At 45.0% G+C, this 27,252-nt stretch overlaps 1 protein-coding gene across 4 annotated transcripts in view; it reads left to right on the top strand.

Annotated features, from left to right (window-relative positions):
* NR1H2 (nuclear receptor subfamily 1 group H member 2) overlaps nt 1-27,252 on the top strand; it is a 45,645-nt gene that overhangs the window by 1,719 nt on the left and 16,674 nt on the right. For 2 of the 4 annotated variants that reach the window (XM_077259688.1, XM_077259686.1), the window contains exons 2-6: nt 14,754-14,845; nt 23,562-23,640; nt 23,805-23,966; nt 25,358-25,624; nt 25,789-26,009. In XM_077259688.1, the coding sequence (XP_077115803.1) occupies nt 23,601-23,640; nt 23,805-23,966; nt 25,358-25,624; nt 25,789-26,009 (690 nt within the window). In that variant the 5' untranslated portion in view covers nt 14,754-14,845; nt 23,562-23,600. Of the gene's footprint in view, nt 1-12,201; nt 12,443-14,753; nt 14,846-23,561; nt 23,641-23,804; nt 23,967-25,357; nt 25,625-25,788; nt 26,010-27,252 lie in introns of those variants that run through there. The other 2 variants (XM_077259689.1, XM_077259687.1) reach the window with 2 other exon arrangements.

Here is a 27,252-nt window from a genome sequence, read left to right as displayed (position 1 = left end):
GCACTTTTCCCTCGGCCCATGGCAAGGCTCGCTGAGCACTTTTCCCTCGGCCCATGGTGAGACTCGCTGAGCACTTTTCCCTCGGCCCATGGCAAGGCTCGCTGAGCACTTTTCCCTCGGCCCATGGAGAGACTCGCTGAGCACTTTTCCCTCGGTCCATGGAGAGACTCGCTGCGCCCTTTTCCCTCGGCCCATGGCAAGACTTTCCAGTCATCTTATATGGAGTATGTCAGCGGGTTTTTCCTATATATTCTGAGAGCAGCATGATGTAGTGGCAGACACCCTGATTCCGGTGATAAGTCACTTACTGAGCTAAATAGTGACGTTTTGATAGAATCCCTGTTATAATCTCCTGCTGATAAAACACTGTATTGTAACAACAACAAAAAGTGTATTAAAAAGAAGTTTAACAGTTAAATATCCTTCAAATTGCCTTTTTTTCCTCAGTACATAAAAATCATTGGAAAAAAAACAAAACAATTTAGTATTGTGTCCAAACGAATATATAATATTTATTCCACGTAGTAAACGCCCTGAAGACTCTATTCATTCCTTGTGTGTTTTGTTTGTGATTTTAATAATGAGCAGTTAAATTGCCATGTTATGTTTTTTTTTTTTTTTTTATTTATTTTGTTTTTGGAAAATCTTAAACTTTATCATAAAGAAGTTGAAATGCCAGAATTGATGTTTTTGTTGTTTTTTTTGTTGACTTGGTCTTGACAAAAAATTGAATAAAAGCGGTTAAAAAGTTGCCTTCAACCTCAAACTTTTTTACATATAAAAGTAAAACGCACACAAAAAATTGTCTCCCAACTTGGCATCATTATAAGCATACTGACCTGTGGGGAAAAAAAAGTTGACGTTGGCTTTTCCATATAGTGAATGTCTGAAAAAACAACTAAAAATAAAATAAATGGCACAATTGCTGAAGGAATCCCACAAAAGACAAATTATTGTACAGCAATATCAATAGAATAAAAAAGTAATGGCTCTTGGAAAACGAGAAGGAAAAATCTAAAATACTAGATGGTGGCCCGATTCTAACGCATCGGGTATTCTAGAATATGTATAGCAGTATATAACACTGGCCACGCAGTATATAACACTGGCCACGCAGTATATAACACTGGCCACGCAGTATATAACACTGGCCACGCAGTATATAACACTGGCCACGCAGTATATAACACTGGCCACGCAGTATATAACACTGGCCACGCAGTATATAACACTGGCCACGCAGTATATAACACTGGCCACGCAGTATATAACACTGGCCACGCAGTATATAACACTGGCCACGCAGTATATAACACTGGCCACGCAGTATATAACACTGGCCACGCAGTATATAACACTGGCCACGCAGTATATAACACTGGCCACGCAGTATATAACACTGGCCACGCAGTATATAACACTGGCCACGCAGTATATAACACTGGCCACGCAGTATATAACACTGGCCACGCAGTATATAACACTGGCCACGCAGTATATAACACTGGCCACGCAGTATATAACACTGGCCACGCAGTATATAACACTGGCCACGCAGTATATAACACTGGCCACGCAGTATATAACACTGGCCACGCAGTATATAACACTGGCCACGCAGTATATAACACTGGCCACGCAGTATATAACACTGGCCACGCAGTATATAACACTGGCCACGCAGTATATAACACTGGCCACGCAGTATATAACACTGGCCACGCAGTATATAACACTGGCCACGCAGTATATAACACTGGCCACGCAGTATATAACACTGGCCACGCAGTATATAACACTGGCCACGCAGTATATAACACTGGCCACGCAGTATATAACACTGGCCACGCAGTATATAACACTGGCCACGCAGTATATAACACTGGCCACGCAGTATATAACACTGGCCACGCAGTATATAACACTGGCCACGCAGTATATAACACTGGCCACGCAGTATATAACACTGGCCACGCAGTATATAACACTGGCCACGCAGTATATAACACTGGCCACGCAGTATATAACACTGGCCACGCAGTATATAACACTGGCCACGCAGTATATAACACTGGCCACGCAGTATATAACACTGGCCACGCAGTATATAACACTGGCCACGCAGTATATAACACTGGCCACGCAGTATATAACACTGGCCACGCAGTATATAACACTGGCCACGCAGTATATAACACTGGCCACGCAGTATATAACACTGGCCACGCAGTATATAACACTGGCCACGCAGTATATAACACTGGCCACGCAGTATATAACACTGGCCACGCAGTATATAACACTGGCCACGCAGTATATAACACTGGCCACGCAGTATATAACACTGGCCACGCAGTATATCCCTGTTAAAAAAATACTTAAAATAAAAAATCTATATATATAATTGTCTAAGGGGTACTTCCGTCTGTCTATCACGGAAATCCCAGGTCGCGAATTGGCCCCTCCCTAATCCCCTCCAGTCAGTGCCCCCTCCATACTCCCCTCCAGTCAGCGGCCACATAGGGTTTTAGCAGTCCGTTAAACGGACTTACATTACACTGCGGCATAATGTGGTGTAACGCAGTCCTTTAACGCTATTAACCCTGTGTAACCAACATTTTACTATTGATGCTGCCTATTCAGCATCAATAGTAAAAACTTTTTGATGTTAAAAATAATAATAATAAAAAAAAATCATTATATTCTCACCTTCCGGCGCCTTTCCCGCCCCTCGCGACGCTCCGGTCCCAAGAATGCATTTTGGCAATGACCGGAGATGACGTAGCGGTCTTGCGAGACCGCTACATGATCATGCGTGGGCTGTGCTATATACTGCGTGGGCTGTGCTATATACTGCGTGGGCTGTGCTATATACTGCGTGGGCTGTGTTATATACTACTATACATATTCTATATATACATATTCTATACATAGTATATAGCACAGCCACGTAGTATATAGCACAGAGACGTAGTATATAACACAGCCCACGCAGTATATAGCAATGTGGGCACCATATCCCTGTTAAAAAAGACTTAAAATAAAAAATAGTTATATACTCACCTTCCGTCGGCCCCACGGATCCAGCCCAGGAGTTAGCGATGCTCCTCGCGACGCTCCGGTCCCAAGAATGCATTGCATTAAAATGAAGAAGCACACGCGAAACGCGCGTCGGGGCTGTAAGGTTCAGCGTGCCATTCGGCCGAGCACATTGGGAGAGACACTGACCAGGTAATATGTACAGGGCGCAGGATATGCTATCATTTTAATGTTTGGTGCTCACAGCAATTAGCGTGAACCATGGAGTGCATTGAGGTCTGATTGATCCATGGCTTAGGTTCCTGGCTGAGCTTTTGCCTTTGCACCTTAAGGAGTGCACTAAATTATGTGCAAAGCAGTCATCAAAGCAAAAGGTGGCTACTTTGAAGAACCTAGAATATATAACATAATTTTAGCTGTTTCACACTTTTTTGTTAAGTATATAATTCCACATGTGTTAATTCATAGTTTTAATGCCTTCAGTGTGAATGTACAATTTCCATAGTCATGAAAATACAGAAAAATCTTTAAATGAGAAGGTGTGTCCAAACTTTTGTTCTGTACTGTGTATGTATGTATGTATATGTGTATATATATATATATATATATATATATATATATATATATATATATATATATATATATATATATATATATATATATATATATATATATATATATATATGTGTGTGTGTATATATATATATATATATATATATATATATATTTATTTTAATTATTTGTAATAAAGATTTGTAGTTTTATATATTGGTGTCAAACTTCTTTAAATACCCAGTTTATTTTACTGTGGTATTGATATGAGATATATATATATATATATATATATATATATATATATATATATATATATATATATATATATATATATATATATATATATATATATATATATATATATATATATATATATATATATATATATATATATATATATATATATACTCATATACTCATATACTCACCGGCCACTTTATTAGGTACAACATGCTAGTAACGGGTTGGACCCCCTTTTGCCTTCAGAACTGCCTCAATTCTTCGTGGCATAGATTCAACAAGGTGCTGGAAGCATTCCTCAGAGATTTTGGTCCATATTGACATGATGGCATCACACAGTTGCCGCAGATTTGTCGGCTGCACATCCCAAAGATGCTCCATACAAGGCAGGATGGATCCATGCTTTCATGTTGTTTACGCCAAATTCTGACCCTACCATCCGAATGTCGCAGCAGAAATCGAGACTCATCAGACCAAGCAACGTTTTTCCAATCTTCTACTGTCCAATTTCGATGAGCTTGTACAAATTGTAGCCTCAGTTTCCTGTTCTTAGCTGAAAGGAGTGGTACCCGGTGTGGTCTTCTGCTGCTGTAGCCCATCTGCCTCAAAGTTCGACGCACTGTGCGTTCAGAGATGCTCTTAGGCCTACCTTGGTTGTAACGGGTGGCGATTTGAGTCACTGTTGCCTTTCTATCAGCTCGAACCAGTCTGCCCATTCTCCTCTGACCTCTGGCATCAACAAGACATTTCCGCCCACAGAACTGCCGCTCACTGGATTTTTTTTCTTTTTCGGACCATTCTCTGTAAACCCTAGAGATGGTTGTGCGTGAAAATCCCAGTAGATCAGCAGTTTCTGAAATACTCAGACCAGCCCTTCTGGCACCAACAACCATGCCACGTTCAAAGGCACTCAAAGCACCTTTCTTCCCCATACTGATGCTCGGTTTGAACTGCAGGAGATTGTCTTGACCATGTCTACATGCCTAAATGCACTGAGTTGCCGCCATGTGATTGGCTGATTAGAAATTAAGTGTTAACAAGAAGTTGGACAGGTGTACCTAATAAAGTGGCCGGTGAGTGTGTATATATATATATATATATATATATATATATATATATATATATATATATATATATCTCTTGAGAAAGGATATTACATCCGAAACGTTGCCACGCCATTCAGACATTAAAGTCCACTTATTTTTTTCAAACCTTTTTTGTGCTGCTCTCCTTTTTTTGAAAATATATATAGAAGATGGACTGTGCCCCCCCAAGGGGTTCATATTTATATTTACTTTGTTTTGAAAAATCCTTTTAGGATTCTGACGTCACTTTTCATGGTAATCAATTCTCACGTCTTCCAAATTTCTACAAAACCAATCTATAAAGTGGAACCCTTTTGGTTCTGTTTCATGAGATTTGGCCAGAGCCAGGAGATGTATTTCAGTTTACCATCTGGGATCTAAGGGGTAATGTTTCTCCTTGTAAAGAGTGACATGCCTTTATAAGGAGACTTATAGGCCATGCAATGCACATCTGGGAAATTAAATATGCAAACTAAACTGCCACCTTTTGTAATAGTAATCCTAAAAATCAATATTGACCCTCTTACAAGACTGGCAATATGACTTAGGATAAAAGCCAAACCAGAATCTCAATTTGCAGACACGTGTTTCAGGGTATTTGCTTCTCCTCAGTACAAAGCATGATATCTGATTTGCTTGTATGAGAGGCAAAATAAAAAAAATTGTGACTTTTTGCAAAGTGTCAGTTGATGAATCGGCTGCAAACCGAAATCAGTTTAAGAGGATAGAGGAATTGGCGTTTAGTTTGTGCATATGTACAATGACATAAAGTCTCTTTGCATTATTTATAGGGAGGTTTTCCTCGTATTTCCAGAACTGCACGTGACATTTTTCTTTTGCCGCACAATTGGCACAGTTGTGTGAAATATGCTGATTACTCATTGAAATGTTCTTTTATTAATCAAACTGTGTATCTAAGCAATAAAGACAGAGGCTCAGTGTATCCTTCGTCCTGGATGTGAATAGCAGCCGCTCATGATTGTGCGCTGGATGCCGCGGTGACTCAGATCCCTCTCCCCCACACACTCAGCCCCTATCTCACATTTTCCACTGCTAAATGCTCATGTTTGTGACCGATCTCCTACATGTTTCATTTTTATATGGTTTCTCATTGCCCTCCCTCCTTTTTATTTTTTTTATTTTTTTAATTTTTTTTTATCCCCAAAATTTTTTGCAGATTTTTAATGCGGCGCCAAACACGCAATCTTGCAAAATTTTTGCAAAAAAAATTTGCAGCTCTGTGGCTCTGCCCACTTTTTAAAAATGTTGCAAGGAGCGTGGGCGAGCGCCAACTACAACGCCTACATAATTGTTCATTTTTATTTTTTTTATTTCTTATTTTTTTTTACCTTTACTCGTTGGAGTGAATAAAATAAACTTTACAGTCTCCGGATCTCCTCCTTTCAGCCCCCCACATCTTGATCATCTCCATATTGCCAAAAATTAATGTTGGCACGTCTTGCGCCAGCGCACTTTTCATGAAGGCGGGAGTAGAAAATGCCAGTCTTGCTGAATCTGGGCCATGGTGTTAATGCGGTTCCCTTATCTGAGCCTCCTTGTCTACAGCTGCCGAGCAGTATCCCAGCGATCGGCAGTGGAACCGCTTGTCATCAGGGGTCGCGCCTGAATGATTGACCCCTACGAGTCTGAACCGTGCGCTCCCACGACTGCTAAATGAGGCTGTATTGGCCCTGGATTAGGAGCAGCTCTCTCCACAAGTCCTGCCCAGCTTTAGTGCAGTGCTTACAAGCTCAGTAGGAACGAGCTTGTAAACTACAAATATCCAATAAAAACAACATTACAGCTAGTGGGAAAACGGATCAAATTTTCTTAAAGTGATGCGCAAAGTTGCTTGTTTTTACCATACATATATCTATCCATTATAGAAGGTGGGAAAGAGTCTTTTTAAAGGAATTTGTCAGCAGGTTTTTGCTATACAATCTGAGGAAAGCGTAAGGTAGGGGTTAAATGACGGATTTTAACAATATATCATATGTCAGGCTGTGCGTTATTGTTTACTTACACTGAAGGTTTTATCACCCGGTGATTGATTGTCCGGACTAAGCAACCCGTGCATGTTGGTCCGCCTCTGCCTCCTACTGTGATAAGTAGCTCACTGTCTATAGACTGTGTACACAGAATTCTGTGTCAGAACGGCTGCACCTAGTAAACTAAGTGATACGTCGTTGGATTCGGGGTCTTTTTTTGGCTGCTCTCGGATGAGGTAGCAAAAACCTGCTGACAGATTCCTTTTAAAGGGAACCTGTCATTAGATTCATGCTGCCGTGAATTGGACCCTGGCTGGGGGCGATTTGAGCCGGGTATGTTTTACTATGAAACGTTGACGTGTTTCTGAAAAAGCAGTTTGACAAGCCGGCGTCCTGCCTGACCTAGGTACACACATGGGAGAGACCTGTCAGTCAACCCGGGCAGGGCAGGAAGTAACCGGATGGGGGCGTCAGTAGGCAAATTAGATCTCGCCTTATAGTTCCATTGAATTGCCGCAGCGTTGCAGCATACCTGGCTGTGATTGTGCAGCCAGACTCATGGCTGCATGTGGTTCGGGCAGCATGAATCTAACGACGGGTTCCCTTTAATCTTTGCGTTACTGGTGCTTTTGCTGCCGGTGAGGAGGTAGTGCTTTTTCTCCTGCATATAACTCGTTGCAGCAGCCTTACATTATTAGGGCGATGACTTAAAACATGTGAAAAATGTTCGTAATTGAACGTTCTGACATCCAGATGACACCTTGATTTGTGAGATGATGCCTCGAAGGCGAGGTTCACATCTGCGCTGGAGCTTTCATCGCACGACTCACTTCTATGTTCTCTCTGGATATAATGTGACTTGGGAGTGTATCTTCAGGCTGTGCCATGGAAAGCACCGCTCCTTACATCATGATGTCTGTTACTCCGTCGTAGAATCTCCGGGATCTTTATTGCAGTCATTGGTTTTCCATCTGAATGCAAATGTAAGGCGGCGTCTGCCGTAAACGGCAGCAGGCATCCTGATGGAGGAGTGCAAGGAAATTGTATAGAATTGAAGCCTCTGTCGCTCCAAACACAACTCGTCAGTATCATCGTCGTGGTCCCACGTGTACTGCTGAAAAGCTGTGTAGGTATTGTCCAGTATGTCAGGAAGCAGTGTCGCAGAGCTCGGATGTCAGGAGGCTCACAGTGGCCATGTAGCATAGCCCAGTGAGGTAGCAGAGCTCGGAATGACAGGAAGAAGACAATATAGAAGTGCTGGGAATCCTAGAATGTTAGAGTTGGAAGGGACCTCCTGGGCCCTCTGATCCAACGCAGGACTTACTAAACCATCTCATATCTGTCCAGCCTCTGTTTGAAGACTTCCAATGAAGGAGAACTCGCCACCTCTCGTGGCAGCCTGTTCCACTCATTGATCACCCTCACTGTCAAAAAGTCAATATCTAATCTGTGTCTTCTCCCTTTCAGTTTCATTCCATTGCTTCTCGGGAAGAACACAGCCATGCAGTATAGCCCAGTAAGGTAGCAGAGCTTGGTATGTCAGGAAGCACAATGTGACAGTGTACAGAGCTGCGTGTGTCAGAACGCTCAGTGGCTAAGTAGCATAGCCCAGTAAGGTAGCAGAGCTCGATATGCCAGGAAGCATACAGTGGCCAATAAGGTAGCAGAGCTTGGTATGTCGGGAGGCAGATAGTGGCCATGTAGCATACACCAGCAAGGTAGCAGAGCTCGGTATGTCAGGAAGCATACAGTGGCTGTGTAGCATAGCTTAGTAAGGTAGCAGAGCTTAGTATGCCAGGAAGCACACAGTGGCTAGTAAGTTAGCAGAGCTAGATATGCTAGGAAGCATACAGGAGCCGGTATGGTAGCAGAGCTAGTGGCCATATAGACCAGCAAGGTAGCCTAGCCCGGTATGTCAGGAGGCTCATAGTGGCCATATAGACCAGCTAGGTAGCAGAGCCAGGTGTGTCAGAAGGCTCATAGTGGCGATATAGACCAGCAAGGTAGCAGAGTCCGGTATGTCAGAAGGCACACCGTGGCCATATAGACCAGCAAGGTAGCAGAGCTCAGTATGTCAGAAGGCACATAGTGGCCATATAGACGAGGAAGGTAGCAGAGCTCAGTATGTCAGAAGGCTCATAGTGGCCATATAGACCAGCTAGGTAGCAGAGTCCGGTATGTCAGAAGGCACACCGTGGCCATATAGACCAGCAAGGTAGCAGAGCCCGGTGTGTCAGAAGGCACATAGTGGCCATATAGACGAGGAAGGTAGCAGAGCTCAGTATGTCAGAAGGCACACAGTTGCAGTGCAGCCGAACCCGGGAACAAAGCAGATATATGTATGCAACGCGGAACAGTTTGGCAGAAGTCTGGAGTAGAGGCGTGGATGCCAAGTACCTGAATGCTCAGGGGACATCTAGCGGCCTGAGCCACTCTATAAGTCCAAGGAGCTTGAAGTCACTGAATGAACAGAAGAACAATGAAGCCAGCCTCGGCTGGAGAAAGATGAGGAGCCCGACGCTGGACCCAGGAGAAAAGAGCGACATCACTAATAAGAATTAGGAAGTCATTTACACACAAAATCTGTACAATATTAAGACCATACTGATCGAAAGCAAAAATCTTCATGGTCGCCGCCCTACAGAAATGTTGAATCTGAGACCTTTGGGACATTAAGTATGACACTCACGCTTTTTGCTTCGATTGGATTTTAACAGATCTGCATCTTACTGCTTATAACATATGTGATGATAGATGAAGGTCCCTGCACACGAGAAGTAGAAAGAAAAACGCAAAATTATACAGTCAGACTAGTGACAACCATGCAGATGAGGATCTGGTGGTGGTGGTGTGGGGGGCTTCCTTGATGTTGTGATCCTTTGGTTGACTTTGTAAGAAGGAGGCCACCGACCTACAGACGCATAAAATAATGAAAGTCGTCCTTGTGGTTTATGAGGGTGTCAGTAGATGCAGGTCAGAGTTCACATGTTTTGCAATCAGAATCTGTGTCAGAGGGCATTTTGGAGACTCAGACCCATAGACGCACACAGAGAGCTCACTTCCATTTCCTCTTAGGTTATTTGTGACCCAAAGTTTTGGTAAATGGCCGAGAAGTTGATTTTGGGGAAACATCGCATGATTCCTAATGCTGACGGATAGATGAATGTTTGAACGTTTACGTATCTGTACAAGCAAATTGGTGGTGGTCTGGATCCTGAGACCCCCACCGATCGAACCTCACTCTAAAGGTACCTTCACACGAAGCGACGCTGCAGCGATAGCGACAACGATGACGATCGCTGCAGCGTCGCTGTTTGATCGCTGGGGAGCTGTCACACAGACCGCTCTCCAGCGACCAACGATGCCGAGGTCCCCGGGTAACCAGGGTAAACATCGGGTTGCTAAGCGCAGGGCCGCGCTTAGTAACCCGATGTTTACCCTGGTTACCAGCGTAAAAGTAAAAAAAACAAACAGTACATACTCACCTGCGCGTCCCCCGGCGTCCGCTTCCTGACACTGACTGAGCTCCGGCCCTAACAGCACAGCGGTGACGTCACCGCTGTACTTTCACTTTAGGGCCGGCGCTCAGTAAGTGTCAGGAAGCAGACGCTGGGGGACGCGCAGGTGAGTATGTACTGTTTGTTTTTTTTACTTTTACGCTGGTAACCAGGGTAAACATCGGGTTACTAAGCGCGGCCCTGCGCTTGGTAACCCGATGTTTACCCTGGTTACCAGTGTAAAACATCGCTGGTATCGTTGCTTTTGCTTTCAAACACAACAATACACGGCGATCGGACGACCAAATAAAGTTCTGGACTTTATTCAGCGACCAGCGACATCACAGCAGGATCCTGATCGCTGCTGCTTGTCAAACTAAACGATATCGCTAGCGAGGACGCTGCAACGTCACGGATCGCTAGCGATATCGTTACAAAGTCGTTTCCTGTGAAGGTACCTTAACCCTCCCGAGAGGTGTTCAGAAGAGTGGAGTGCAGCAGGCTGTGGGCTTCTATGCTCTCTATTGAATCTGCCCCTCGATCTGTGTGGGCTCTCTGGCAAAAGTTGTGTGGTCCCGTTTTCTTAGCTGTGCACCTTTTCAAGGGAGTTTTGAGAAATCAGTGGGGGGACTCTTGACTCGGACCCCATTGATCTGCTGGTAACTATAAGTGCACACTTGAGTAAATGAGGAGACCTTGTTGCTTTGGAGGAGGTGCAGTCTTTGCTAATAGTCGTAACTTATCTCTTGTGATCCAATCTCATTACTTTGCCAAGATGGGATAAATTATTAAATATACGTACTGGGGTACGCTGTATAAATCCAGCACCATTAAGGCGTAAAGATGAGCAGATAAATCCAAGGGACTCTGGTCCAGGTCAGTGGTACCTGACTGCTAGATGGAAGGCCCGCAAATCTTTAACCTTCCAGTATATCGGAATTATTAGCCAGGGCTGGAGCGACGCCATGTGTGCGTCACATCAAAAGGAGCCGCGTATGTACTCTTTCTATACAGTACAAGTAGATCTTAATATTTTGGAGAGTCACCCTAGATCAAATGCCATCCCCCTCTGTTCTGAAGGTGTGTAGAGCCTCTACGCCTCTTGGGCGCATGTTGTGAGGGGGCAGCCTCTTGGACACGTCTCGTGAGGGCGGCCGCCTCTTGGGCGCGTCTGGTGAGGGGGGCCGCCTTTCCATGTGTCAAATGAAACATTAGGATGTGTGCAGGGTCACTAGATCATTTATTTTGTGGTACGGGGCAGTAATGGCCATCATGTTGATGGTTGTCAGTATGAGTGTTTTTGATATCCTGTTTTTTGTGCCCCATCGAAGACAAAAGTCACATTTTGTAGACTTTTGGGGGAACTTTCCATGGAGTGAAAAATAGAGTAGATTTGATTTAGGAAACCAGTACCAGCTTTGTGCAGGAGATAATAAGAATGGAGGAGAAAACCCACAACGTACGTTGACCAAGTCTGTGGAATTTGACATTGCAAACACGCCGTAAAACCAATCCAAAGACAATAGGACTTTCTGAATGGACCTGGTTGATCCTTCATCGACCACAAGAAAAGCGAACGCTTCCCACAGCCGGTAATGATAAGAGTGACGTTCGTCAGCAGTGATTTGTTGTGGGTCTCGTCTTCCAGGGTGCAGAGTTTTGCTCACTTGTCACCTCTTATAGACCACACGGTCACAAAAGTTCACATACACATTGTGCAACGCAACAGACGCCACCCTCTGCACATCGCAGCTGAGAAACAATCCCGTAGTCCTCGTGTCTCTTGGACTTTGGTCATTGTCTTTGTCTAACAGATATTGTGAATCAGAGGCTGGTGCATAGCATAACCCGGACTGCCGGATCAGCTCGTGTAGTGGATGATTTCAGGAAGCCTTCAGGGGTTACTGCCGGTCATCTGTGTATCGGGGAGGAATAGCACAGAGATGGTGGAGCAAATGGCGATCTGCAGTCATCACCAGAGGACAGTGACTTGCTCCAAGCCTTCATGTGGCTTACTACAGCCATGTGAATCAATAAGGTATATGGAGGGTAGCCTGGCTTTTACCTTTTTATTATAGTTTGCACTCAGATTTATAATTCACACTTTGAATTTTTACGGAATTAGGAAAGTGAGTGAGAGTTCTGAAATCTCCTGCACACGCTGCTTATTATGTGTATTTTATACCTGTGGAATTTTCTCATCTAATGTAAGTCTATGTTGAAAACCTGCGCAGAAATCTCGGCGTACCCGCATGAGAAATTGGCATGGTGTGGATTTGAACCATGCACCGTAGGTCTGTCTACTCAGCGTGTGCTGGAGATTTCTAAAAATCCCATCCACTTTATTGGAACTGTAAGAAGCTGCCTTTTTTTTGCACAAAGAAAATATTCAATGTCAAAAACTCATTGTAGAAATGTAACTTTAGTCTAGAGCTGCAATCACAATTCTGCTGGTTGTGTATCTGCAGTCTTCCATTATTCCTTACTAACCCAGTGTCTTTGTGTAGCTAGTCTGTATATATCAGGAACTGTACAGTAAGCGGCTATAGGAAAAAAATAATATATATATATAAATTTTTTTCTAATTTTATTTTTTGTGATGAGGATGCTTGAGTTGCCAATCATCATCGTCATCGTCATCATTGATTATATAAATATTATTTTTGTTATGATTGATTATATAAATATTATTTTTGTTATGATTGATTATATAAATATTATTTTTGTTATGATTGATTATATAAATATTATTTTTGTTATGATTGATTATATAAATATTATTTTTGTTATGATTGATTATATAAATACTCATACATTCATTCATTTATTGTGCCTTCCCATTCTTGGCTCAAGTCAAGTGGGCAGTCCTAATGTATGATTGACAGTCTTCTCTACATACTGACAGGACCGCCCACTGGACTCCTAAAGCCATCATAAGCAGGGATTTCAATGACTAAAATACACGTTATACAGAATCTTCCCGTACTGACCGACCATATGTAACAAGCCGCCCAGCTCTTCCTGCTCTATAATCGGCTGCCCATAGATAGTACTGGTACAACATGACAATCCCTTTAAAGAGTGAGCATCGTTTTAATTTTTATTTCTTAAAGCAATAGTACACGTGGACAAACTGTGTAATTTATGTTATCTGAGAAATCTGCGTCTTTCACCCATGGACTGAGCTTTCTTTGTCCATTTTGAGTAAAATCTGGATTCCGGGGCAACAGATTTTCCCATTACTGAGAGAGATGACAGTTGGTTCCATTAATATTCTATGGAGCTGGAGGCAGATAGACATTCTGCTGCAAGTTCCTGAAATGACAGTTATACTTCTCCATAGAACTTCATGGGCACCAACTGTCATCTATTTTATTAATGGGAAAGTCTGTATTCACATATTATCTCCATAAAATGAGAATTTTGAGAGTGAAAATGACCTCCTGCTGCTACTTTCTATACGCGATGTGCACGGTTGATATTTCCATTCTGCAGATCTGTAAATGGCTTCAATAAACGGTGTCCTAAATGCAATCGCATTGTTCCTCCGCTTCTGTGGCTGTGGGCCTCATGGAGGTTGGCCGCACTTAATGGGGGGGAATCCTCGGGGGAGTCAGCCTCCTTGTCATATGATTGACAGATTTGGGAAAGAAGGGCGTCATTTTTTTGGCAATGAAGTTTGTTTGAAAAGGAAAAATGACTGCAATCGGGTTATAAGCATCAGGTTCCATCCCCAAAAAATTTGGACAGCAGTCACCTGTCAAAGCCCGCTTTATAGAGGAGGATGGTGGTAGTAGTTTCTTATAACTATGCGAGAATGAGAAATCAGTTCTGCAAAATCCTCCCGTCTTCGGGCACTTTCCTACAGTAGTGGTGCACACGATAACACTGCAGATGTTTTAGGTTTGGGCGTATTTTTGTTTTTCCTCAACCCCCTCTGATAAGAGTAGCGAGTGCGTCCATATAACGAGACGTGGCCGCTTCCCAATGGGGGATTTTTTTTTTTTTTCAATTCAGATTAACTCGCTGTTTAATTGGATTTTTTCTTGGTGAGGCCAAGGACACATTAGGCCAGACCTCGTAGTTCCAAGGCCGCAGCTATACATCTTTAATTATTGTCTATATTTATTTTTCGATAAGAAGTCTTTTGTAAAATTTGGGGTGTTTGCTGTTTTGCATCATGTGCCAGGCGCCGTCATCTTCCCTTTTTAGATTTGAGGAACTTGGTTGGGAAACACTCCATTTATTTTCGGATGCCAGACAAGACCCTTGTGGCTCGTGTACTAACTTTTTTTATTTATTTTTTTTCTAAGTGTTTTAAATACTTTTATATACTTTTTTGTTTGTAGATTCGAGAGCTGAAGACAAGAGCAAGTATCTGACAGCTCTGGCGGAATAAGACTTCTACTGGCTTATAACGCTCCCCCGCTGAACATTGGTGGTATGTACATGGACATTTTTTTTTTTTAATAACTTTTTGCATTTAGTGGATTTTGACTCAAAGGAGACACTTAAGCTTAGAAATGTATGATGAAAGTAGAGAGCGCCATTATTTCCTCCTGGACGTTCCATTTCTGGTTCTGGAGCAGTAGAGCGGTCGGGGCGGGATTAAGAATATTTTTGTCCTGTTTTAGGGAGAGGCTCCTGCTGCAGCCAGTTGTCCAACAGCAGTAAGCAGGAGGAATGGAGTTGAGGAAGATCTAAAAGAGGTGTTCCAATTTCCAAACTATATAAAGTCTCTCAATGTAGAAGTTAAAAATTGTTAGGTTTGGGACTTGAGTTCCCTGATTTACCCTGGCTGCAGGACTGTGATGCTCCGTTTTGACTACCGCTGCCGGGAAAATAATGGGGATTGCGAGTAGGACCCACAGTGATTTAGTGATCGTGACCGATCCAGTTGATCATTTATGTACAGAGTAACATCTCTTTAACACCTTCCTGACGTAGGACGTGTATGCGGGAATATGGAGTGTGCTCCATACATAGTGGGTGCAGGCGGCCAGCACTTGCCTCTAACCACCACGATTGGCGCTAGTTAACATTGCTGCTGTTTAACCACTTAGGTGCCACAGTTAAATGTCTGTTGCTGGTACGTGGTCGGACACCACCACTAACTGCCCTTCCCGGGGACAAGATCACTGGGTGCCAATGACTTATCATGGCAGTCGGGTGGCTACGCTTTCCCAGTTTCTGCCATCCCCACATCAAACAATTTAAGAGTTGTAGTCCCCTATGGGGACTTTAATTTTTTTTATTACTTAAAAATAGAAGATTGATAAAAGCAGAGGCAATTCAATCTTTAAAAGTAAAGAAATAATTAAAAAAAATAAAAAATATGGGTGTGTGTATGTATGTATACAGCGTCCAACTGGAGCACCTTGGGCCCACCAGAGAAAATAGTTCTTGGGGCCCACTGTGTAGCTATATAGAAATAGATACAAGACCACCAATTGTGTGGTAAAAAGCGCTAATATCAGGGTATAATATAAAGTAGTTCACGTCTTAATTATGTAGCAAGGGTTGGGGTAGCCCCCTCATAAAATATAATGCGGTCCCCTCTCATAGAATATAATGTAGCACCCCACAAAATATAATGCAACCCCCTCAGGTATGACGCAGTCCCCACCATAGAATATAATGCAGCCCCCCTCATATAGTATAATGCAACCCACCACAGAATATAATGTAGTCCCCTGAGAGAATGCAGTTCCACCACAGAATATAATGCCGCCCCCCATAGAGTATACTGTAACCCCTCATATAGTATAATGTAGCCCCCCCATAATATAATGTAGTACTCTGAGTATAATGCAGTCCCCCCACAGAATATAATGTAGCCCCCCAGGGCCGTATTTAGAGTTTCTGCTGCCCTAGGCACTTTTAGTGCTGCCTCCCCCTTTGGTGAGTATGACACTATCGGCAGTGACTTTGTCAAGAATCGCTGATGTGAAAGTCGCCTTTTGCAGCAGATCCGGCAGTTTTTCTGCATCTGCCGCGTAACGGATCACTTACAGCAACACTGCGTTCGGCCTCATTCATTCCCTATGGGATTTGCGGCACTTGCCGTGATCTGGCAAATGTGGTACCATACCTCCCAACTTTTGAAGAAGGGAAGGAGGTATAAAGTTTGCAAATTTTAGGCCACGCCTCTGACCACACCCATTCCACAACTAGTCACACCCATATCCACGTCCCAACCGCAGCCATTTAGCACTGATGATCACACTGTTTTATATACAATAATTATAAGCAAACAAAAATATGGCCACACAGTGCTCCATACTGTATAATGGCCACACATGATGCTCAATACTGTATAACGGCCACCACACATGATGCTCCATACTGTATAATGGCCACACACAGTTTTCCATACTGTATAATGGCCACACATGATGCTCAATACTGTATAATGGCCACACATGATGCTCCATAGTGTATAATGGCCACACATGATGCTCCATAGTGTATAATGGCCACACATGATGCTCCATACTGTATAATGGCCACACAGTGCTCCATACTGTATAATGGCCACACATAGTGCTCCATACTGTATAACGGCCACACACAGTTCTCCATACTGTATAATGATCCCACATGATGCTCAATACTGTATAATGGCCACAAATGATGCTCCATACTGTATAACGGCCACACATGATGCTCAATACTGTATAATGGCCACACATGATGCTCAATACTGTATAACGGCCACCACACATGATGCTCCATACTGTATAATGGCCACACACAGTTTTCCATACTGTATAATGGCCACACATGATGCTCAATACTGTATAATGGCCACACATGATGCTCCATAGTGTATAATGGCCACACATGATGCTCCATAGTGTATAATGGCCACACATGATGCTCCATACTGTATAATGGCCACACAGTGCTCCATACTGTATAATGGCCACACATAGTGCTCCATACTGTATAACGGCCACACACAGTTCTCCATACTGTATAATGATCCCACATGATGCTCAATACTGTATAATGGCCACAAATGATGCTCCATACTGTATAACGGCCACACATGATGCTCAATACTGTATAATGGCCACACACAGTTCTCCATACTGTATAATAATCCCACATGATGCTCAATACTGTATAATGGCCACAAATGATGCTCCATACTGTATAACGGCCGCACATGATGCTCCATACTGTATAATGTCCATTGGCCACACATGATACTCCATACTGTATAACGGCCACACATGATGCTCAATACTGTATAATGGCCACACACAGTTCTCCATACTGTATAATAATCCCACATGATGCTCAATACTGTATAATGACCCCCCCTCCCGTATGCATGGCTCATCTCCCTCCCATCCCATATGCATGGCTCATATCCCCCCCCCCCCCTGTATGCATGGCTCATATTCACCCTCCTGTATGCATGGCTCATATCCCCCCCTGTATGCATGGCTCATATTCCCCCCCCCCTGTATGCATGACAAAAATATTCCCCCCCCCCTGTATGCATGGCTCATATCCCCCCCCCCCCCCCCTGTATGCATGGCTCATACCCCCCTGTATGCACGGCTCATATTCCCCCTCCTGTATGCATGACTCATATCCCCCCCCCACGTATGCATGGCTCATATCCCCCCCTGTATGCATGGCTCATATTTCCCCCCCCCCCCCGAATGCATGGCTCATATTCCCCCCTCCCGTATGCATGGCTCATAGTCCCCCTCCTGTATGCATGGCTCATTTCACCCCCCCCCCCCCCCCCGTATGCATGGCTCATATTCCCCCTGCATGCATGGCTCATATTCCCCCCTGTATGCATGGCTCATATTCCCCCCTGTATGCATGGCTCATATTCCCCCCTGTATGCATTGCTCATATTCCCCCCCCCCCTGTATGCATGGCTCATATTCCCCCCCCCCTGTATGCATGGATCATATTCCCCCCCCCTGTATGTATGGCTCATATTCCCCCCCCCCCTGTATGCATGGCTCATATCCCCCCTCCCTGTGTCCTTGGCTCACATCCCCCCCCCCCCTGTATGCATGGCTCATAACCCCCCCCCCGTATACATGGCTCATATCCCCCCCCCTGGATGCATGGCTCATATTCCCCCCCCCCCCGTATGCATGGCTCATATTCCCCCCCCTGTATGCATGGCTCATATCCCCCCCCTTGTATGCATGGCTCATATCCCCCCCCCTTGTATGCATGGCTCATATTCCCCCCTGTATGCATGGCTCATATTCCCCCTCCTGTATGCATGGCTCATATTCCCCTCCCTGTATGCATGGCTCATATTCCCCCTCCAGTATGCATGGCTCATATTCCCCCTCCTGTATGCATGGCTCATATTCCCCCCCTGTATGCATGGCTCATATCCCCCCCCCCTGTATGCATGGCTCATATTCCACCCCGTATGCATGGCTCATATTCCCCCTCCTGTATGCATGGCTCATATTCCCCCTCCTGTATGCATGGCTCATATTCCCCCTCCTGTATGCATGGCTCATATTCCCCCTCCTGTATGCATGGCTCATATTCCCCCTCCTGTATGCATGGCTCATATTCCCCCTCCTGTATGCATGGCTCATATTCCCCCTCCTGTATGCATGGCTCATATTCCCCCTCCTGTATGCATGGCTCATATTCCCCTTCCTGAATGCATGGCTCATATCCCCCCTCCCTGTATGCTTGGCTCATATCCCCCCCCCCTGTATGCATGGCTCATATCCCCCCTCCTGTATGCATGGCTCATATTCCCCCCCCCCTGTATGCATGGCTCATATTCCCCCCCCCCTGTATGCATGGCTCATATTCCCCCCCCCTGTATGCATGGCTCATATCCCCCCCTTGTATGCATGGCCCTTATCCCCCCCCCCTTGTATGCATGGCTCATATTCCCCCTGTATGCATGGCTCATATTCCCCCTCCTGTATGCATGGCTCATATTCCCCCCCCTGTATGCATGGCTCATATTTCCCCCCCCCCCTGTATGCATGGCTCATATTTCCCCCCCCCCTGTATGCATGGCTCATATTCCCCCCCCCTGTATGCATGGCTCATATTCCCCCTCCTGTATGCATGGCTCATATTCCCCCTCCTGTATGCATGGCTCATATTCCCCCTCCTGTATGCATGGCTCATATTCCCCCTCCTGTATGCATGGCTCATATTCCCCCTCCTGTATGCTTGGCTCATATTCCCCCCCCCCCTGTATGCATGGCTCATATTCCCCCCCCCCCCCCCTGTATGCATGGCTCATATTCCCCCCCCCCCCCCCCTGTATGCATGGCTCATATTCCCCCCTGTATGCATGGCTCATATTCCCCCTCCTGTATGCATGGCTCATATTCCCCCCCTGTATGCATGGCCCAAATTCCCCCCCCCCTCCCTGTATGCATGGCTCATATTCCCCCCCCCTTGTATGCTTGGCTCATATTCCCCCCCCCCCCCTGTATGCATGGCTCATATTCCCCCCCTCCCCCCTTGTATGCTTGGCTCATATTCTCCCCCCCCCCCCCCTGTATGCATGGCTCATATTCCCCCCCCCCCCCCCTTGTATGCTTGGCTCATATCTCTCCCCCCCCCCCCCCCCTGTATGCTTGGCTCATATTCCCCCCCTGTATGCTTGGCTCATATTCCCCCCCTGCATGCATGGCTCATATTCCCCCTCCTGTATGCATGGCTCATATATCCCCCCCCATATGCATGGCTTATCTCTCCGCCCCCCGCTCCTGCTCCTGCTCCCATCTTGCATGGCGCGTCGGCTTATGTCCTCCTTCATCCTTCCGTCCCTCATACTCACCTGTCCCACACTGCACGGCCGCGCCGACGTCCCTCTTGCTCTGTCCCGACTCCCGGCGCATCTCCTTCTTCCTGCGTGAGCGGTCATGTGATACCGCTCATTAAGGTCATGAATATGCACATATTCATGACCTTAATGAGCGGTACCACGTGCCTGCTCATTCAGGACGAGCTGCAGAAGCCGAGACCATCGCTGGAGCAGGGTGAGTATCGTCCCCAAGGAGGGTGGGAGGCGGGCGGCCTTGGGGCCTGGAGCAGTGGGGGTTCTAGGCAGCTGCTGGCCAGTATGCCAGCAGGTGTCAGTGCCTGGGCCCACCGGAGAATCCTCCGGTTCCCCGTTGGGCCAGTCCGAGCCTGTATGTATGTATGTATGTATGTGTGTGTGTATGTATATATATATATATATATATATATATATATATATATATATATATATATATATATATATATATATATATATATATATTAGTGTACAGACCAAAAGTTTGGACGCACCTTCTCATTTAAAGATTTTTCTGTATTTTCATGACTATGGAAATTGTACATTCACACTGAAGGCATCAAAACTATGAATTCACACATGTGGAATTGTATACTTAACATAAAAGTGTGAAACACCTGAAATCATGTCTTATATTCTAGGTTCTTCAAAGTAGCCAGCTTTTGCTTTGATGACTGCTTTGCACACTCTTGGCATTCTCTTGATGAGCTTCAAGAGGTAGTCACTGGGAATGGTTTTCACTTCACAGGTGTGCCCTGTCTGGTTTAATAAGTGGGATTTCTTGCCTTATAAATGGTGTTGGGACCATCAGTTGTGTTGTGCAGAAGTTTGGTGAATACACAGCTGATAGCCCTACTGAATAGACTGTTAGCTGCTTTTTTCTTGCCATAAAACAAATTCTAAGTAAAGAAAAACGAGTGGTCATCATTACTTTAAGAAATGAAGGTCAGTCAGGTCAGTCAGTCCGAAAAGTTGGAAAAACTTTGAAAGTGTCCCCAAGTGCAGTGGCAAAAACCATCAAGCGCTACAAAGAAACTGGCTCACATGAGGACCGCCCCAGGAAAGGAAGACCAAGAGTCACCTCTGCTTCTGAGGATAAGTTTATCCGAGTCACCAGCCTCAGAAATTGAAGGTTAACAGCAGCTCAGATTAGAGACCAGGTCAATGCCACACAGAGATCTAGTAGCAGACACATCTCTACAACAACTGTTAAGAGGAGACTTTGTGCAGCAGGCCTTCATGGTAAAATAGCTGCTAGGAAATCTCTGCTAAGGACAGGCAACAAGCAGAAGAGACTTGTTTGGGCTAAAGAACACAAGGAATGGACATTAGACCAGTGGAAATCTGTGCTTTCGTCTGATGAGTCAAAATTTGAGATCTTTGGTCCCAACCACCGTGTCTTTGTGCGACGCAGAAAAGGTGAACGGATGGACTCTACATGCCTGGTTCCCACCGTGAAGCATGGAGGAGGTGTGATGGTGCTTTACTGGTGACACTGTTGGGGATTTATTCTAAATTGAAGGCACACTGAACCAGCATGGCTACCACAGCATCTTGCAGCGGCATGCTATTCCATCCGGTTTGCGTTTAGTTGGACCATTATTTATTTTTCAACAGGACAATGACCCCAAACACACCTCCAGGCTGTGTAAGTGCTATTTGATTAAGAAGGAGAGTGATGGGGTGCTACGCCAGATGACCTGGCCTCCACAGTCACCAGACCTGAACCCATTTGAGATGCTTTGGGGTGTGCTGGACCGCAGAGTGAAGGCAAAAGGGCCAACAAGTGCTAAGCATCTCTGGGAACTCCTTCAAGATTGTTGGAAGACCATTCCCGGTGACTACCTCTTGAAGCTCATCAAGAGAATTCCATACTAGATTGTGGCCTGATTCTAACGCATCGGGTATTCTAGAATATGTATGTAGTTTATTTATGAAGATTTCAGATTAATGCAATGAATACACAGGACCAATTAGCGAAGCGTAGTTCAAATCCCACGGCAATTCGCGGCCGGACTGCGCCTGTCGCTGATTGTTCGCGGCCATCCACGCGGTATAGAGCACAGCCCACGCGGTATAGAGCACAGCCCACGCGGTATAGAGCACAGCCCACGCGGTATAGAGCACAGCCCACGCGGTATAGAGCACAGCCCACGCGGTATATAGCAGTGTGGACACCATATCCCTGTTTAAAAAAAAAAAAAAAAGAGCTAAAATAAAAATTAGTTATATACTCACCTTCCGGCGGTCCCCGAATCCAGCGCAGGCCTTTAGTGATGCTCCTTGCGACGCTCTGTTCCCAGTAATGCCTTGCGTCAATAACATGTGATGATGTAGCGGTCTCGCGAGACCGCTACGTCATTTCCGGTCATTGTTGCAATGCATTCTTGGGATCGGAGCCTTGCGAGGAACGGGAAAGGGTCCGGAAGGTGAGATTATAATGATTTTTTTATTATTTTTAACATTAAAAAGTTTTTATTATTGATGCTGCATAGGCAGCATCAATAGTAAAAAGTTGGTCACACAGGGTTAATAGCTGCGATAACGGACTGCGTTACACCGCGTTATGCTGCGGTGTTTAGCAGTCCTTTTAATGGACTGCTAAAACCCTATGTGGCCGCTGACTGGAGGGGAGTATGGAGGGGCACTGACTGGAGGGGAGTAGGGAGGGGCCAATTTGCGGCCGGACTGTGCCTGTCGCTGATTGGTCACGGCGCGGACGCCGGAAGGTGAGAATATAATGAATTTTTTGTTTTATTATTTTAAACATATGTTTTTACTATTGATGCTGCATAGGCAGCATCAATAGTAAAAGGTTGGTCACACAGGGTTAATGGCAGCGTTAACGAAGTGCGTTACACCATGTTATGCCGCGGTGTAACGCAGTGCGTTTAACGGACTTCTAAAGCGCCATGTGGGCGCTGACAGGAGGGGAGTAGGGAGGGGCCGATTCGCGGCCGGACTCTGCTGGACACGGGATTTCCGCGACAGACAGACAAACAGATGGAAGAGGACCTTGGACAAATATATATATATATATACCGTATATATATATATATATATATATTGTATTTTATATTTTTTATCAACCACTGAATAAAAATAGGTTTGGCATTGCTGTGATCATACTTACCTGGAGAATTGCGGTGCTGGGTAATGAACCCTCGTTCAGCTATGTCAACCCAATTATTACAAATATTGCAGCCCTTGAAAGACTGGTGGAGTGGAAGCTCAAAAATGAAAAATCACCCAGGAGGAAAGGAGTTAAAATAGTTGGGCAGAGGAGGTCATTTGCAGCATAGCGGTAGAAAGTGAGTAATGTTTTTCTGGTGGCTTGTGTTTTCTATAGTGTTTGGCCTGGAAGATGCCTGGAGACGCCTGACCAAATATGTCAGCCACGGCTGTCAATGGCTCTGATGTTTCACTCGGTAAGTGACCTGGTTGACCTCCAGTGGGTTAAAGGGGGTTTAACTCGAATATTTAGGTTTGGTAGGGACTTATTTATGGGCAATGGTATTTTCTGCCATAACTGTGGAGCCAAAACCTGGTCTGAAGGTAAAGGAGACATTTTAATGGTCTTTTCTCTAAACAGATGGAGAGTCCTTTCACCCCGCCGATACGTTACTGTTTGATTCTGCAAGCTCCATTAAGGTGCACATAAAAGAGGAAAGGCCAGAATCTCAAGAAAGTTCCTCGGCACCCAACGAAAATGAAATCCTGGGCACAGATGGAGAAGGCTCCTCGCACAGCGCTGGTAAGTGTCCCAGAAGATGAGGTCAAGTTTAAGCATAAGGTTGCTGCGGAAGGCAGTGAAGCTTTACATGATGGAGCTTTTTATGTGTTGGGGGTCCAATTTACTAATTTTATTTTTTTTGTTAAGCATGGGCCATCACCTCCTGGGTGTGTGGCTAACATTTGGGTGTGTTGAATGAGGCAGAAAAGGTACTCTCAACATCCTCCGGACCCAGTGCTGGCCACTCTGGTGGTAGGCACCAATGACTGCACAGTCTGGATGTCACAGGACCGCCGCAGTGGTCAGGAGACTGTGACAGCATGTCATGGATGTTTCTCTCCAAGTCTTTGCAGGACAACACTCAATAAAATGATGATCTGCCTCAATACTAGTAATGGACTCCATAGACCACACATGTCAAACTTTGGCCTGTGAGCAAAATCTGGACCTCAGGGTGATTTATATTTGACCTGTGACAATGGGGACTATGTTGGGCCAGTAAACTGTATGGAGAACTATGTTGTGGGTCGTTATACTGTAAAGAGGTCTATGTGGTGGGCCATTATACTGTATGGAAGACCATTATACTGTAAGGAGGACTGTGGTGGCCCATTATACTGTAAGGAGGACTATGGTGGGCCGTTATACTGTATGGAGTGCTATGTGGTGGCCCATTATATTGTAAGGAGGACTATGGTGGCCCATTATACTGTATGGAGTGCTATGTGGTGGCCCATTATACTGTATGGAGTGCTATGTGGTGGCCCATTATACTGTATGGCGGACTATGTGGTGGCCCATTATACTGATTGGCGGACTATGTGGTGGCCCATTATACTGTATGGTGGACTATATGTGGAGGACCATTATACTGTAAGGAGGGCTGTGGGGATGACTATTGCAGCATCCTACTGTGTTGGGGGTCACCATACTTTGCTGAGGGGTACAGTAGGGTCATCACACCATTCGTGTGGAGGAATTCACTGTGGGGGGTATCATACTATGTTTGGGGGGGCACATTTGTTGGCATCATACTTTACCTGTACTAATTCAAGTTTTTTTATCCTTTGTTATTACATATTTATATTAGGCCATTAGTCTATGTGAGTGAATGGATGGATGTGAGTTGATGGATATGGATGGATGGATGCTGTGGGGGTGGATGGATGGATGGTATGGGGGTAGATGGATGTGGGATGGATGGATGGATGGTATGGGGGATGTGATGGAGAATGGATGGTTGGATGATTCGCTCTGGTAAAACGATTGTTCAGAGTTACATTTTACCGTGTGGATGTTCTCTATGGTTGAAGTCGCCCTGTCTTTTTTTTATTTTTATGTTCTGAAGATGAAAGTTTTGACAGAAATAACCTGTTCTAGCTCATAATAGAGTATTTTTCATTCTTCCACAGAGGAGCCCGAGCGTAAAAGAAAGAAGGGTCCTGCGCCCAAGATGCTGGGCAATGAGGTGTGCAGCGTGTGCGGAGACAAGGCCTCTGGCTTCCATTACAACGTGCTGAGCTGCGAGGGCTGTAAGGGCTTCTTCAGGCGCAGCGTCATCAAGAATGCCAAGTATACCTGCAAGAACAACGGAAAATGCCAGATGGACATGTACATGCGTCGCAAGTGCCAGGAATGCCGGCTACGGAAATGCAAAGAGGCCGGCATGCGGGAGCAGTGTAAGTGGCGGCAGCCCTGGTGGCCCGGAGGCTTCACTGTGTTATGTCTGGCGGGAGCCATCGGTGGAGCGTTATGTCTGTGCTAGTTTTTAGCCTCTGGATATGTTGTCATTTTTATGCTGGGTTTTGCCATATTTTGCCATTAATTTCATTGAATTTGTTAGGTGTTCTTTCAGAAGAGCAAATCCGAAGCAAAAAGATCAGGAAACAGCAGCAAGAGGAAGACGTGGTGCGGTCCTCTGCGGTATTCATTCCACCCAGTCCTTGCGTGCTCGCGCAGGAAGTCCTACAGCTGACGCCCCAGCAAGAAGAAATGATCCAGCAGCTCGTCTCGGCGCAGCAGCAGTGCAACAAGCGCTCCTTTAGTGACCAGCCCAAAGTAACGGTAGGTGCCCCGCCGAGCAGCCCGCTGGGTTTTCCGTCAGTAAATTACGGAAGGATTGGGCGATTAGTTACTGCCGAATGTAGCATAGTTGTAAGGGTGGTCAGAAGAGAGAACGGTCAGTCGGACAAGGGCTGAAATGTATGGACACCCAAAGTTTACACACACACACATACATGTCATGGCTGAAAGTGTTGGCACCCTTGAAATTGTTTCAGAAAATGATGTATTTCTCCCAGAAAATTATGGCAATTACAGATGTCTTGTTATATGCATGTTTATTTCGTTTTTGTGTATTGGAGTAACACAAAAAGAACAGAGGAAAAAATGGAAATTGGACAAAATTTCACGCAAAACCCCAAAAATAGGCTGGACAAAATTGTTGCCACCCTCAGGTTAATATTTGGTCCCTTTGGAATATATAACTGCAATCAGTCGCTTCCTATAACAATCAACAAGCTTCTTACACCTCTCAGCTGGAATTTTGGAGCACTCTTCTTCTTTTGCAAACTGCTCCAAGTCTCTCCACAGGTGATTAATGTGATTTAGATCCAGACTCATTGCTGGCCACCTCAGAACTCTCCAGTGCTTTGTATTCATCCATTTCCGAGTGCATCTAGAAGTCTGTTTGGGGTCATTGTCCTTCTGGAAGAACCATGACCTAGGACACACCCAGCTTTCTGACACTGGGCACTACATTCCATCCCAACATCCTTTGGTAATCTTCAGATTTCATGATGCCTTGCACACAGTCAAGGCACCCAATGCCAGAGGCGGCAAAACAACCCCCAAACCTCTTTGAACCTCCACCATATTTGACTGTAGGTACTGTGTTCTTTTCTTTGTAGGCTTTATTCTGTTTTCCTTAATAGTTGAATGATGTGCTTTACCAAAAAGCTCTGTCTTGGTCTCCTCTGTCCACAAGACACTTTCCCAGAAGGATTTTGGCTTACTAGCGTACATATTGGCAAACTGCAGTCTAATTTTATTGTGTCTCTGTGTCAGCAGTGGGTCCTCCTTGATCTCCTGCCATAGCGTTTCATTTCAGTCACATGTGGATGGATCGTTTGCCCTTTCACTAATTCACCCTGAGCCTGCAGGACAACATTGAATTTCTTTGGAACTTGATTGGGACTCCTTATCCGCCCTCCAGACTATCCTGCGTTGCAACCTTTCATCAATTTTTCTCTGCTGTCCACATCCAGGGACATTAGCTACAGTGCCATGGGTTGTAAACTTATTGATT

Source organism: Ranitomeya variabilis, chromosome 4 (genome assembly GCF_051348905.1).
Source record: "Ranitomeya variabilis isolate aRanVar5 chromosome 4, aRanVar5.hap1, whole genome shotgun sequence".
In the NCBI taxonomy this organism is placed as follows: Eukaryota; Metazoa; Chordata; class Amphibia; order Anura; family Dendrobatidae; genus Ranitomeya; species Ranitomeya variabilis.
This window is presented reverse-complemented; position numbering and strand designations above follow the sequence as displayed.